Source organism: Sinocyclocheilus anshuiensis, unplaced genomic scaffold (assembly GCF_001515605.1).
Source record: "Sinocyclocheilus anshuiensis isolate Anshui unplaced genomic scaffold, SAMN03320099.WGS_v1.1 scaffold391, whole genome shotgun sequence".
Classification (NCBI taxonomy): Eukaryota; Metazoa; Chordata; class Actinopteri; order Cypriniformes; family Cyprinidae; genus Sinocyclocheilus; species Sinocyclocheilus anshuiensis.
This window is the reverse complement of record NW_015548229.1, coordinates 1,463,000-1,476,793: the sequence shown is the minus strand read 5'-3', so window position 1 is coordinate 1,476,793 and position 13,794 is coordinate 1,463,000. Positions and strand designations below refer to the sequence as shown.

At 36.7% G+C, this 13,794-nt stretch overlaps 1 protein-coding gene across 2 annotated transcripts in view; it reads right to left on the bottom strand.

Moving 5' to 3' along the window:
* Nucleotides 1-2,592: 2,592 nt before the first annotated feature.
* LOC107654560 (enhancer of polycomb homolog 1-like) overlaps nt 2,593-13,794 on the bottom strand; it is a 43,181-nt gene continuing 31,979 nt past the window's right edge. For both annotated transcript variants that reach the window (XM_016441692.1, XM_016441691.1), the window contains exons 5-14: nt 12,988-13,136; nt 12,385-12,532; nt 11,696-11,854; nt 10,892-10,981; nt 10,391-10,539; nt 9,957-10,297; nt 7,344-7,450; nt 7,125-7,263; nt 6,700-7,039; nt 2,593-4,177 (exon numbers count right to left, since the gene is read on the bottom strand). In XM_016441692.1, the coding sequence (XP_016297178.1) occupies nt 4,105-4,177; nt 6,700-7,039; nt 7,125-7,263; nt 7,344-7,450; nt 9,957-10,297; nt 10,391-10,539; nt 10,892-10,981; nt 11,696-11,854; nt 12,385-12,532; nt 12,988-13,136 (1,695 nt within the window). In that variant the 3' untranslated portion in view covers nt 2,593-4,104. The remainder of the gene's footprint in view (nt 4,178-6,699; nt 7,040-7,124; nt 7,264-7,343; nt 7,451-9,956; nt 10,298-10,390; nt 10,540-10,891; nt 10,982-11,695; nt 11,855-12,384; nt 12,533-12,987; nt 13,137-13,794) is intronic.

Here is a 13,794-nt window from a genome sequence, read left to right as displayed (position 1 = left end):
AAAAAAAAAAAAAAAAAAAAATATATTAAATATTTAATACTCAAAATTAGATACAATTTCAGTGTATTTAAAAATAGATTTACCTAATATTTGCGTATATTATGCAAATTTACACACACACACACACACACACACACACACACACACATCACTTTGCATCTTTGATCCGAGTCTCTTGTTGGCTCATCACGTTTTCCTCTTCGGATCAAAGCGCACGTTGAGAGACTTGGACAGAGTCCATCGCACACAAACAGTTAGTAAGCATTTCCAGCACTTACTCTGCTCTCCAGAATGAAGTGCTTCAACCAATTTCAATCAAATCAGGACGACTTCTCACTCTAAAGCTGCTAACGAGTACTTCATGTACTATAATGTGATTATTAAAGGCCCGTTCACACCAAGAACGATAACTAGCCTATGTTTTAATAATGGTTCAAATTCTGTGAGAACAGTGAAGCTCACATCACAACTATAACGATGACGACATAGAGCAGGGGTGTCAAACTCAATTCCTGGAGGGCCGGAGCCCTGCAGAGTTTAGATTCAACCCTAATTAAACACACCTGATCCAACTAATCAAGTCCTTCAGGCTTATTTGAAAACTACATGGCATGTGTGTAGGAGCAAAACTCTGCAGGGCTCCGGGCCTCCAGGAATTGACTTTGACACCCCTGACATAGCATGATATTCAAACACACAGATCAGCCACATCTGACTGAGGAATGGAAAAGAAAGTCTAAAGCAGAAGCAGCACTGAAGAAACTCGACCTAAAACACTCAAAACGATTTTTTAAATATGTTACTATGGTAACAGGCGAGTTCAGTATTCTCAACTGAGGTCAATAAAAACAATATTTGGCTTTCTGGCGTGCAGAGAGATGATTTGGCATTCATATTGAAATTCAGTCTGCTTGATCTCTGAAGAAGAAAAAAATTACAGAGCAAAACAAGGGATGCAAAACAGAAAACATGAAAATGCAGCTACAGAATCTGACAGATTGCAATGTGTGCAATATAATGTTTTCTTCAGAAGATGAGAATCTCCTGCTGCTTTCATCTGATGACTGCACATTCTGGACATTCAGTAAGACTACATTTAAAACAGGACTGTCCTCAGTTTCTCTTGCTCCAAGGCCACATATACTGATCATTTCAAAGAGTCATTTGATTTGAACAAAAAATGCAGTTCACAAGCCATTTAATGACACGCTGTATTTCTGACATAAACAGGATGTTCAATGAGAAAGCAGTGTAGAATGAGTCTGGATTTTATTCATTAGGAATTGATATCGAAAAAAATAAAAGGGCAAGTCGGCCTATATAGTGTAAATGGGGTATATTTTTTTATTTCGTGTTGACTTCACCTGCCACCAAAGGAAAACTCAAAGTGTAATTGCTTTCAAGCATGTTGCCATGGAAGAAATTGTATGCATGATCATTTTTTCAATTATAATGTTCTACAATTTGCTAAGTCCACAAAACCTCACACCGTCTTGTGGCATGCGTGCTGTGAAGTTGTGTAAACTGGGAATGTCTGAGATCTTCAATTGTACAAATACTGGACACAATCAGTCTGAGGTCATACATCCGTCTGAGAACGTTACAGATTTAATCATTTTAACCATCATGATGTTATTCTACACAATTTCTGCAAAACTTTCCTTTATATCTTTGCCTATTGGCAACATGATTTTATGAATGCACTGTTTAAATGATTAAAACCAAGGATATTCCATGTTAAATGAGAGACTTAAGCTCTATCAACATTTATAGCACACTCAATTTCTTGTAAAGTTTGTATTTTTGTTTTAAGAATTTATAAGAATGTGTCAGTTAAAAAGGCATGCCAATGCTGTCATTAGCTCTCGTTGTATTTCCTTTAAAGCTGCCGGGTCTTGCTCGTGTTTGAAGTTCTGCTGGATGCTTAAAAAATAAATAAAAAGTCATTAACATTCATGGTGCTCAATATTGCAAGCTGTCACACTTTTCAAACAGGGCTCGTTTCAGCATCATTTCCCTTGGAATGTCATTTGGAGTATTAAGTGAACAGAAAAAAAAATATCTGCAAACAATTGGCAGGCCTAAAATCTACATGACATGAGTGACATCCTTTTACTTGGAAATCTTGCTCATTTTAAACCCTATTAAACACCAAGAATTCTGACAGATTTCCTGAGAGATCATTTTAACACATAAAACGTCTGAAATTTCACCAGATTAGGCAAAAATACATTTTGAAATTAATATATTATATATCATTGAGAAATATATAGTTTGAAATAATTAGGATTTTTGAGAAGTCTCTTATGCTCATCCAGGCTGCATTTATTTGATAAAAATAAATAAATAATATTGTGAAACGCGATTACAATTTAAAAAAAAATTAAAATGTATTCCTATGATGCAAAGCTGAATTTTTAGTAGCCATTCAGTATCATTCTTATACGCGGATTTGAATTTATTTGAAATGGGAATCTTTTGTAGCATTATAAATGACTTCACTGTCACTTTTGATCACTTTAATGCATCCTATTAATTTATAAGGAATTCTCAAATTCAGTCACTTGTTCACACAAAAACACAACTCATTAATTCACATATAATAACCTGGGCTTTATTGTCTGATTCATGTTTGAATTGTCACAAATCTCTTTTTCACTTAATATTTTTTATTTTTTGCCTCCATCCAGATCAGACTAGAAAACCCCTGGAGGAGGATGATTCAGTTCAGCCAGTGGATTTGGCATCGGAGATCCGAGCTCCGGACAAGTGTGTACCGCAGCACTGCGGTCTTGAGCCGGAGCATCCTCTTCATGGAAGAGACTGAGCAGGACATTCCCAAAGGAAGGCACAACCTTTAACTTGTGGGTTTTTTTCAGGCCTTGAAGTAGTCCAGAGTCTGCAGGATCGATGCGTTTAGAGAAGGCCAAAGAGATAACGTTCATTTGGCATCAACCTCTTTTGATCCTTCTTGGTCTTGAATGTCATTAAACCGGAATGACGACTCGGATGGGCGCTTATCAGCCGCTGCGCGTGACGTTTAGCAACAAAGAATGAAGTCTTTCATTAACGCTTCACCACAAGAACTGAACCCCCCCCCCCTCAAAATGAACAGAATGATAGAAATGCAAAACAAGATACAAAAATAACTATAATATAAAAATGGGGACAAACCCAACTGTTTCCATCTTATGAAAAAGGAACTGAATTTATACAAAAAGCAGCAATAAATCAACAAAAAAACAAAAAAAACGATAGTGCTTAGTTGACCGGAAGCATTGGAAGCTCACAAAGTGAAGATTTCATCCCTTGTTTGTCTTTTTGTTATTTTTGGGATGATAAAAATGGAAGATTCCTATAACCACCTCCTTAAATTTGCCTTCCCATTAACCCCTGCAACTAAAGGGCGTCGAACCCCGACATGTCCCATTCCTCCCAGAAGAGGAGGGGAAAATAAAATAAAATAAAATAAAAAAACTGAAAAAAAAAAACTGCATGATTCCATTCATGTTCAATCTGATTCACAGAGTGAATCAGTCAAACTTGAAAACGGGGAAATTTAGGAATTGCCAGCTACCTAAACACTTAGTGTACGAAATAAAAGAAAATAACCAACATTAAAAAAAAAAAACTAGTAATTGTAAACACAGCACAATAAATAGGTAGAACAGCAGGTTTCCTCACCATGCACATGACTCTTCACACACTCACGTTTACCTCACACACTCCCCCTCATTCGCTTTTTACTCTTTTTGATTCCCCAAGTGCAAAACATCAACTCAACAGTTCTGTATTCAAGTAGCATATAAACAAGGTGGTGGTGGGCTTTTACAAATATGTAGTTTCTGTACATCGAATATTAGCCATAATCATAATTTACACAACTTTTCTTAACAGAAACAAAGTGATGAAAAAATGTTCAAAAAAAATGAAAAAGGGGCGAAAATAAAGAGATGAAATTTTCTGTCACGTTCAGACAGAACCGGAAACCAGAACCAGACAGTCGGAAACCCGCTGTCCTTTTGCTTCTCCGAACCCAATTGGTGCACGGCACCAGAAGACTGGACTGGGCGGGAAAAAAGAACGACGCCCAGGCTGCGGTCACTACGTCACCTCCATGGCCACCGTGTTCTCTGCTATACTGTTGAGGGACTGCTTTTCCTGCTCGTGATTCTCCCTGTAAACAAACAGGAAACGGATCAATAACCTGATAAACAAGCCAATAAAAAGTGACTAATGTACTTGTGCAACTAATGCAATGTTTCCAACATTTCACATCCATGCAATCATGAAAGAGCAGAAAAGCAACCACAGAACTTTAGATTTTTGTGAACAATGAGCTTTTAATTTTTTTTCAATTAGCAGATTTATAATTTTTAAAGCATTATTTTTCATTTATAGTTATTTAAAATTTAAAGATCTAAATGTGACACTTTGATGTGGGGTCAAAACTAGTTTTTCCATGCTTTAAAGGCACAATATGTAAGATTTTTTTATTAAAATATCCAAAAACCACTAGAACAGTGTTATATATTTTGCCGACTTGTGTACTTACATTATCCCAAATGTTTCGAAGAATGTTTAAATCCAGAGAAATAAGCAATTTTAACTAGTGACACGGACCGTGTCCATAGTGTCATTGTGTTGCCTGCCAATGACATCATAACCCCTCGATTTCCGATTTTGTTTTGTAGAAAACATGGAAACACCAAAGACGCTTTAATATGTTGTGCGTTTTATTAGACCGGTGACGACCGCACAGAGTAGCATTATAACAGAACTTTCAAATGTATCTAGTATGATAAATAGGGTTGGGTATCGTTTAAATTTTATCGATTCCGATTCTTATCGATTCCGATTCTTATCGATTCCTAGTTTCGATTCCAATAAGATAAAAAAATCCAATATAAAAAAAATGAAGTCAAACATTTAGATGTCAAACATTTGTCTTTTTACAAAGCATTCTGTTGCAGCTGAATAACACGAGCAAAAATCAGCAGCCTACAGAACACTGCAAGAGGAATTTTGCCTATGCTTTAAAAAAAAAATACCACAGCAAAAACAACTAGATTAATATAAATTTCAAATATTAAAGTGTTAAAGACAAGTAAACAGTCAGTAATAAGATAGGAACAAACAAATCACTTAGCAATATCATAAATACAACTGAACAACATTTCAGGTACAGAAACTAATTAAAAGTTTAAAAACACTGCATAGTTTTCTTTTCATAAATAAAATATAGATTAATCAAGTAAAGTTATTAAATATATTCAGTCAAGATCAGTGAATGATTTTCTTTTGTTCTTTTATTAACATTAATGGCACAGAGAGCTGGAATGTTAGGTTGCTTCCACTTTACAAGGACATTACAAGGATAGAACACAAGGAAAGTTTTTGTGTATTTGTCTGTTCAAGTGCAAGAAGATGCAAAAGATAACTCAATATTCCATTATATGAGAGGTGGCTGTTTGTGCATAACTCTGGATATTTGCAAAAGAAGTCAGTTTCGGCCCGGAACAACCTTTTCTACAGTGGAAATACACAGAAGGGTTCGAGAACGGACACAAACCGGGAACCCGTACTGCGACTGTTCACTGTGCTCGCGCTTGCGCTTTGTGCGCGCTGCACGCAAACAGGGCGCAAATTCTTTCCGTTCCTGCACTTAAATAATTTTTATCGAATACCCGGTTCTTAGAAATTTGGAACCGGTTCTAAAATGGAACCGGTTTTCGATACCCAACCCTAATGATAAAACAGCGCTGTTTTTTTTCCCGCATACACACGACCGGAAGGAGCGGAAGCGGTCGACTGTGGCATAATAAAAGCTCCGCTGCTTTCGAGCCGTGTGTCACGTTCGTTCAGCGGCCTCGTTTCGCTTCGACAGCTTTCCGCCTCACCCTGCTTCATTCTACTACGTTAACAAATCATTAGCTCATCCATGAACATGATTTCTTCCCGAGTCCCGTCGGATTGCATCAGCTGTGGGGATGAAGAAGACAACTCCCATGATTCCACACTCAGTCACGGCGTCATCAAACTACGTCTTTGTCTATTTGTTTATTTTGAATACGCGCCCTCTAGCGGCGAAAATTACATATTGTGCCTTTAAGTCTTTAAGACCTGGATAATTGTTGTAACAAATATTCGTAAAATATTTGCAAAAAAAACAACTATACTGCTATTATTTGCTAAAAATAAATAAACAAATAAACAAATGACAGGGTTGTCACTGTTTGATAAATATAGAAAATGAAATAAAAAATATTTGCTGTTAGTATTTGCTAAACATGGTAAAAATATGCAAAAAAGGCTGGATTGTTACTTTCATAATGATTTAGAAACAAAATATTTGCAAAAAACAATGTAACAATGCTAGTCACTGCTTACTAAAAAGCAAAAAATTAAAAAAAGCTTGATTGTCACAAATATTTGCAAATATAAAATGATGCTGGACTGTTACTGTTATAAAAATTATTTGCAAACAAAATATTTGAGGATAAAAAAAAAAAAAAAAAACAACATACTGGATTATTACTGTTTGCCAAATATAATTAAAATATTTCCAAACAAATATTTCCATTACCATTATAACCATTATAAAAAAAAACAACAACAACAAAGTTGCTGGATTGTTACCGTTTTCTAAATATAGTAAAACATATGTAAACAAACAAAAAAAAACATGTAATTCTTTACCCAGTGTTGACTTTGGGGAGCTGACAGTTGCTGGCGGCAGCGAGCTTCAAGGCAGCGGGTGGCACATTGCTGAGACTTCTGGGAAGGTGACGGGCATTCAGACTGGCGATAGAGGGTGTGGTGACGCTGAGACGTAGGTTGTTGCTGATCAGGACCTGAGAGGTGGAGTTGGCTGTGTTGTTACTGTGGTTACCTATAGGGTTGTGGACCGTGTGGGCGGAGCTTGTGTTGGAGTTGCTAGTGGAGGACAGGAAGGCGGGCGGGGCAGCGGTCGGTGTTGGTTGGCTAGTGAGGACCGAAGCAGTGGATGTGGCAGAGATGCTCAATCCCTTGTAAACTCCTGTAAAACAAACAATAATTAGTTGGAAACTATATTATTACAGGATGAGCAAGTGCAAAAGATTTAGCTTGTCCAGAACACAAACCTGAAGCTTGGACGACTCCGTTGACTCCACCTCCTACGCCGTCCTCTTTGACCTTTAGGGTCAAAAGCTGGTCAGAGGTCACGAGTGCAGAGGCAGCAAACTGGGCACTGACTGAGTCCAACGTCTTGGACACAAGAGACTGAGGACACAGCAGGAGAGTGTTACACAAGCCATCACACTTCCTGGCATGAGCGACACTTGTGTCTCTCCGTTACACACCTGACTCGAGCCTGTATCATTGGCCTGTTGTTGTATCTGCTCCAGCTGCTGTTTCTGCATAAGGGCCAACTGTTCTTGATGCTGCTGATACTGCTCAGCCGTGAACGCTGAAACACAAACCGAAATATTATACTGTCTATATTATATTATCTTACATGCAGAATCACAATTTCACAGCATTTCTTGTTCAATGAAAGAGACTAGAAATCTTAAAGAACACAATAAAACATTTGCAACAGAGTTGACTGTGGGTGTTATGCATCAGATATACAGAAATGCTATTTCAAAGTTGGTGAAAGTCACTATATTTTGATGAAATATTACAAAAACATTTGTTTAGAATAGCATGAACATTCATTGCACACAGAGTCTATTTTAGGGTTCTTTACATTCAAACTAGCAAAGAATAAAACATTCTCAAAACAAGAATAAACCAATCAAATCAATATATTCTCTCAATGTAATGTGGACCATTTTAGTTTAACAGCATGACAAAGGTTTCTCATCAAAAAGAGCACAAGTGAGCTGCAGCCATGTAGATGATAGGCCTGTCGCAATAATCAATATATCGACTTATCGCGCAATATATGTACATGACCTCAATAATTTTTGGTGACGCAATATATTGCCCATTATATTTACTTAAAAATTAATCTCACCGTGTTTTTTACATTCCACTTGTGCCTGTGTCTTTTGCAGCTTCTCGTACATAACGTGGTGTAATCATGAGGTGCTAGTTCAAATTAAAAAAATGCTTCTACAAAAAAAAGTTTCATCTGCAGATATGGCCTTGTTTAGGGATCTGTGCCTTTGTGCATACGGACATCTGACTGCTAAGTAGTGATTGTGTTTTTCAGCAATAGTGTGCACCCTTAATTTACAGAGAAAAGGTCAGGGTAAAATCTGTAGATGGAAAAATCTCCATACAAGTTCTTTGTGCATTTTTCTTTTTTTCTACTTGTTACTTTGCACTTTTTGTTAGAAAATGTTTATTTACTATTTATTCACGTTTTTTAAGGTATCTAATATTTTGATACTTAATTTCCATGATCTAAATATTCTTAAAAATTAAAAGTTTGTTGTCATTTGGAAGTGTGTATAATGTATGTTACATTATGATTATATATTCAGTGGCATAAAATGGTCTTTAAAATGACAATAATATCGCTTATCGCAATTATTTCAGGGGCAATATATCGCACAACAAAAAGTTGTTATCGTGACAGGCCTAGTAGATGATATTAAAAACTGGAGCTGATCACTGGACCGATACGCAAATATAAAACAGGAGAATACACTGCATCATTTGCATACGCTGTGCTCTCGTCGTCATCTGAACGAGTTTCATTTAAGGCTGGACGCGTTTAATGAGGTTTTATGAAAAGCTGCAGCTGTGCTTCTGGTGAACATTTGCTTCTCTTGGTTTATTGTTTTCCTTTGACAGCGACAAGCCAACTGTCGCAAGCAATTTGTCCTCATTTAAATATTTTGTAATGTAAAATTAGTCACTGGTCAAGTGTTATTTAAGTGACAATTATAGAGTTGGGAAACTGAGAATCAGTTGCATTTAACAAAATACTGGAATCAAATGGTTTAAATAATGTTCTGTAAACAGCTCAGTAATGTTTTTGCATCAATGTGAATGCAAGACTCCTAAAAGATTGATATCTGCGCCACTTACGATGCTTCCTCAGAGAGCTTTTAAGAAATTTAGACTGTCGGCCTCCTAATTTCCAAATTGTTGGTCTAAGCCAGAGGTGCCTAAAACACAAAATCATCACGGGCCAACTTTGGCCCACAGGTTTGGGCATCTCTGGTATATACTTCAGTTTTTTATGGACCCTCACATACGTGTAAAAATGTATACTTTGGCCTTAAGCCATGTGGGTTTTCAGTAGCACATGCCTGATTTAAGCAAAAGCAATAAATGATAAAGGCTAACAATTTAATTATAACAAAGGAAATAAACAGAAAACTTATTAAATTAAACTAGATTTAAAAAAAAACTATATTAAATTCAATATAAAATAAGAATAAAATAATACAATATTAAAAAACACTAAACAAAATACAATGTAATAACTAGATATTATTTAAAATTACAATAAAATAATACAAAAAAAGAAAATGTGTATTACCCATTGAAACAGCCACTATATCACTTACTATTAAAATCCAAACAGACATTTTTTGCTATTGTGCTTCATCACAGTATTCCATCCATGTCGCAAAACCAAGAGCGAGGAGTTTTTAAAAAGTTAAACTCTTTAACATCTCAAAACCCTTGCACTGTTCCAATGTGTACAGCAGACAATCATAAACCGGAGGAATTACACAGGGCTTCCTTAAAACCATGTCATTTAAACATCCTACCGAGTAGTTGTTTTTGAAAACGTAGTTTGTGCACCCCTACAGAAAAGGGCACTGCCAGTGAAGGGGTCCAAAATATCATTCCCAAGTATCGCTGCAGCAAACACTGACTGAGCTTTCTCAATTATAATAACCGTCAATCATTTCATGTTTATTTCCAGACTTCATTGACAACGCTGAATTAAACATCAGCAAGCAAACAGATCCAGCACTTCGCATGCACACTAGCGTGAGTCCACTCACCTACTGCGGGACCTGCTGTTCTGCCCAGCGTACTGCCACCCGGCCCTGCTCCGCCCCTCACCAACCCCCTAAACAATCTCCGTGAGAGCGCATCCCCTGCGCCTGATTGGCTGGTTAGTGTCCGTGGTTTAAAGTGCCTCCAGCGGCAAGCTTTGATGTTTCGGAGGATCTGCCTCAGGTCTGAATACGTGGTATGAGAGGAAGAAGATGATGAGGTAACGGTCTGGGAAGTGGTTCCCGGATGGAGAGGAGAAGCAGGGAAGGAGAAGTCCAGCTCTGACTCTGAGTCCAGACTTTGGAATAAACCATTTAAATTCGAATAGGCCCGGTCCAGAAGTAACCTGAGGAACAGATTAAATAGGATCAAGTAAACAGGCAATACGATTCAAGTCGTCTGTCAGAACGAGACCGAATGACATATGGACTTGACTCACCTGCCGCCCCGTCCCACCCGTCGCCGTGCCAACCCGACACAGCGGCGGGGAATGGTGAGAGTGGTGAGGGAGTACCGAAACCGCGGGTCACATGACCCTCCGTCTGTTTCTCCAGACCAGGGCCAGTCGCCGCTGTGATCCAAACGGGGCTGCAGGAACAGAAACCACATGAGAATGTGACCGAGAAAATGGAAAATGAAGGGAAAGTACAGAGGAAAGGGTAAATGAAATGAATTACAGGGAATAAAGGATTGGGACTTGGTGAAAGGATTGTATACTTATTTGTCAATCATACAAAAAAATTAAATATTGACATCTTAAAGTATAGCAGCAAAAACAGCTTCTAAGAGTTTTGAAACAGAGCTGTAGAGTCTACGTGGTTGTAATGCACATTGGGATATGCTGTGGTGTAGTACAACAGTGGCGAGGAAAGAGGAACGATGAAAGGATGTGGAACAGAGGAAGCGCAAGGTATGAGATATGTCAGCGCTCGACACCTACAGCGTGATAAACACATCCTGCTTTCCGCCTGAAGGCAAACGCTCCATCGGGCTCGTTCTCTTCCTCGGCCTCTGATGACCCAGAATGTATCTGCACAACAGCAACAGGAAGTCTTTTATGCACTGATTGCATGAACAATGAAGTCCACAAATTAACACTATATAGCCAAATTTATTTAAATGTGAAGTGTGCAATTTCTGTGCACTACTTTTTAAAATGTTTGGGGTCAGTAAGGTTTTTTTAAATTTTTTTTTTTAAAGAAATTAATTCTATTCAGAATAAGTTACATTAAACTGATCAAAAGTGACAGTAAAGACATTTATAAATGTTAAAATACCTCAATTACAAAGATTTTAAACGCTGTTCTTTTGAACTTTATATCCATTAAAAAATCCTGAAAAACAAAGTATCAAAAAGTATTTTTCTGCAGAAAATATTAAGCAACTCAACTGTTCCAACATTGATGATGATAATAAGAAATGCTTCTTGAGCAGGATCATGTGACATTGAAGACTGGAGTAATGATGTTGAAAATTCAGCTTTACCATCACCGGAATAAATTAGTTTAAAATATCCAAATAGAAAACAGTTATTTTAAAATGTAATAACATTTCACAATATTACTATTTTTACTGTATTTTGATCAAATAAATACAGCCTTGGCAATCATGAGAGACTTCTTTATAAAATAAATATATAATTAAATTAAGCCATTGATTAAACCAGTTTAGGTGCTAAAGTAATTAAACACTTTGCCTTTAAACAGTGATTATATCCAGTCAAGCAAATGCTCTGTGTGTCTACCTGTGAAAAGGGCTCGTCATCAGAGCTGGGGAAGTCATACTGGTTGAGGTCTTTGGGGTTAAACAGGGAGGGGCCAGTATGCAATGGGGTGGAGAGAGGCAGGATTTTGGGCCTTTTCTCGTACTTCCTCTTTGTTCTGACCACCTCTGTCTTTTCAGGCTGAAAGAGAGAGATACATATAATTATACATACCATATTTTCTGGAATACAAGTCACCTGAAATGTGCTGACTGAAATGTGCTGTGCAAATTTAATGCGTGCATACAAAGCGGACACATCTGGATTCGAACCCTCGGATAGTTTGTTGTTTCACTTTAAATAAATCTGTTTAGGTTTGGCGTTTATAATAAATGATGCTTATAATGAAGGCAACTATAATTTGTTTGTTTTACACTTATATTCCTGAATTCAAAACTAAAATGTGACATATACATTGATGCAACATATCTGATTTTTATTTCGATCAACAATGCAATTTTGACCCAGTGTGATTTATTTTCCAGAAAATATGGTACATTCACAACCCATTTTACCGCCAGTCTGAGAGATTGATGATGTCAGTGAAAAAAGCAAACTTATTGTATTTTGGCAAAAGAATAATATCATGCACCGATGAATTGTTCTCAATAAGATCAGGAACATACATTAGGAGGGTCAATTGTGATTTCATGATGATATGATGTACCCACCTTGGTCTTGTAGTCTTTGAAGTCTATGTGGTCCTGGTGGAGGTACTGACTGCTGCTGGAGAAGGGTATTATGGGAATCTTGTAAAAAGGTTTTGCCATAGCTAGTGCTTCTGCCATCACCTCTAAACCACAGTCTGGCATGGCGTTCCTGAAATGAAAGAGTAGATATGTTTAAGGAGGATGCAACTGGTCTTTACATACGTTTTTTTCTTTTTTTTGGATTTCACTGAGAGGTATCTTTATGTATACACACACAAATTACCCAACATATCTCAGTGATTAAAGATGACGGATGAATAATGGTTTGGTCACGTGGCCTTCATGAACAAACAAGGTGAACCATAATTGCTCATTTAGCCATATAAAACAAGCCCCTTAATTAGGGTATGCAATGATGCCTAAGCCAATTAAAAATACATGACCAGTTCTCATTATACGTATACTATACGCGCACACAGTAAAACGCAATTACGAGAATTCTGGAGTCAAGCAGGTTAGGTATATTAACATGCAAAGCAAAGTTAAGCAGTATCTTGTATATTCATTATAAACACATGCAAATACCCCACTGATAAAAACACTGCTGAGAGTGAGTCTACATACCTCTTCTCCACAATCTCCAGTGTGAGATGAAGCAGTTCTCGTTTGCTCTTTTCTCGTTTCTTGATCATCTCCAGGACGGTGACGGCTCGACTCAGGTCCCTTCTTAGTTTGAGCATCTTCTCATAGGACGCCTCGTCATTCTTACGGTTCTGGGGAACCATGAACAATACCATTAGCATTTCGCCTCATAAAAAAAATTGTTTATTTAAATTATGTTTAACAGGTTATTTTTTTAATAATCAAGTTATTGTCACCATTTCTGAACAAGCTAATGATTAGGCATTATACTCAATGTTCTACAACAACGTTATGGTATATATCAAGGTTTTGTTTTAGTTGAAAATGTGTGTAAAAAAAATAAAATATAAATATACATATACATATACATATACATATATATATACACATATACATATACATATACATATAAGCACCTTCTAATCAATAATCCAAATTTTTTATCAAAAATTAGCCTTCCCATTATGAGGTGATTGATATTTGACTCCTTAAAGTGATTTACAGTGGAATTTTGTTTTTACCTTTTGTAATGGCATTTTTCTAACTTTATTAAAAATATATATACACATTTTAAAAATGAAATTAATAAAAAAAAAAAGAAAAAGGAAAAATTAGACCAATTAATATAAACTACAGTTTAAAAGTTTCGGGTCAGTAAAATTTTTTAAAACGTTTTGGAAAGAAGTTTCTATTATTATTGCACTTTAAAATTACATTTCTATTTGAATATTTTAAAATGTAATTTATTCCTGTGATCAAAGCTGAATTTTCAGCATCATTACTCCGGTC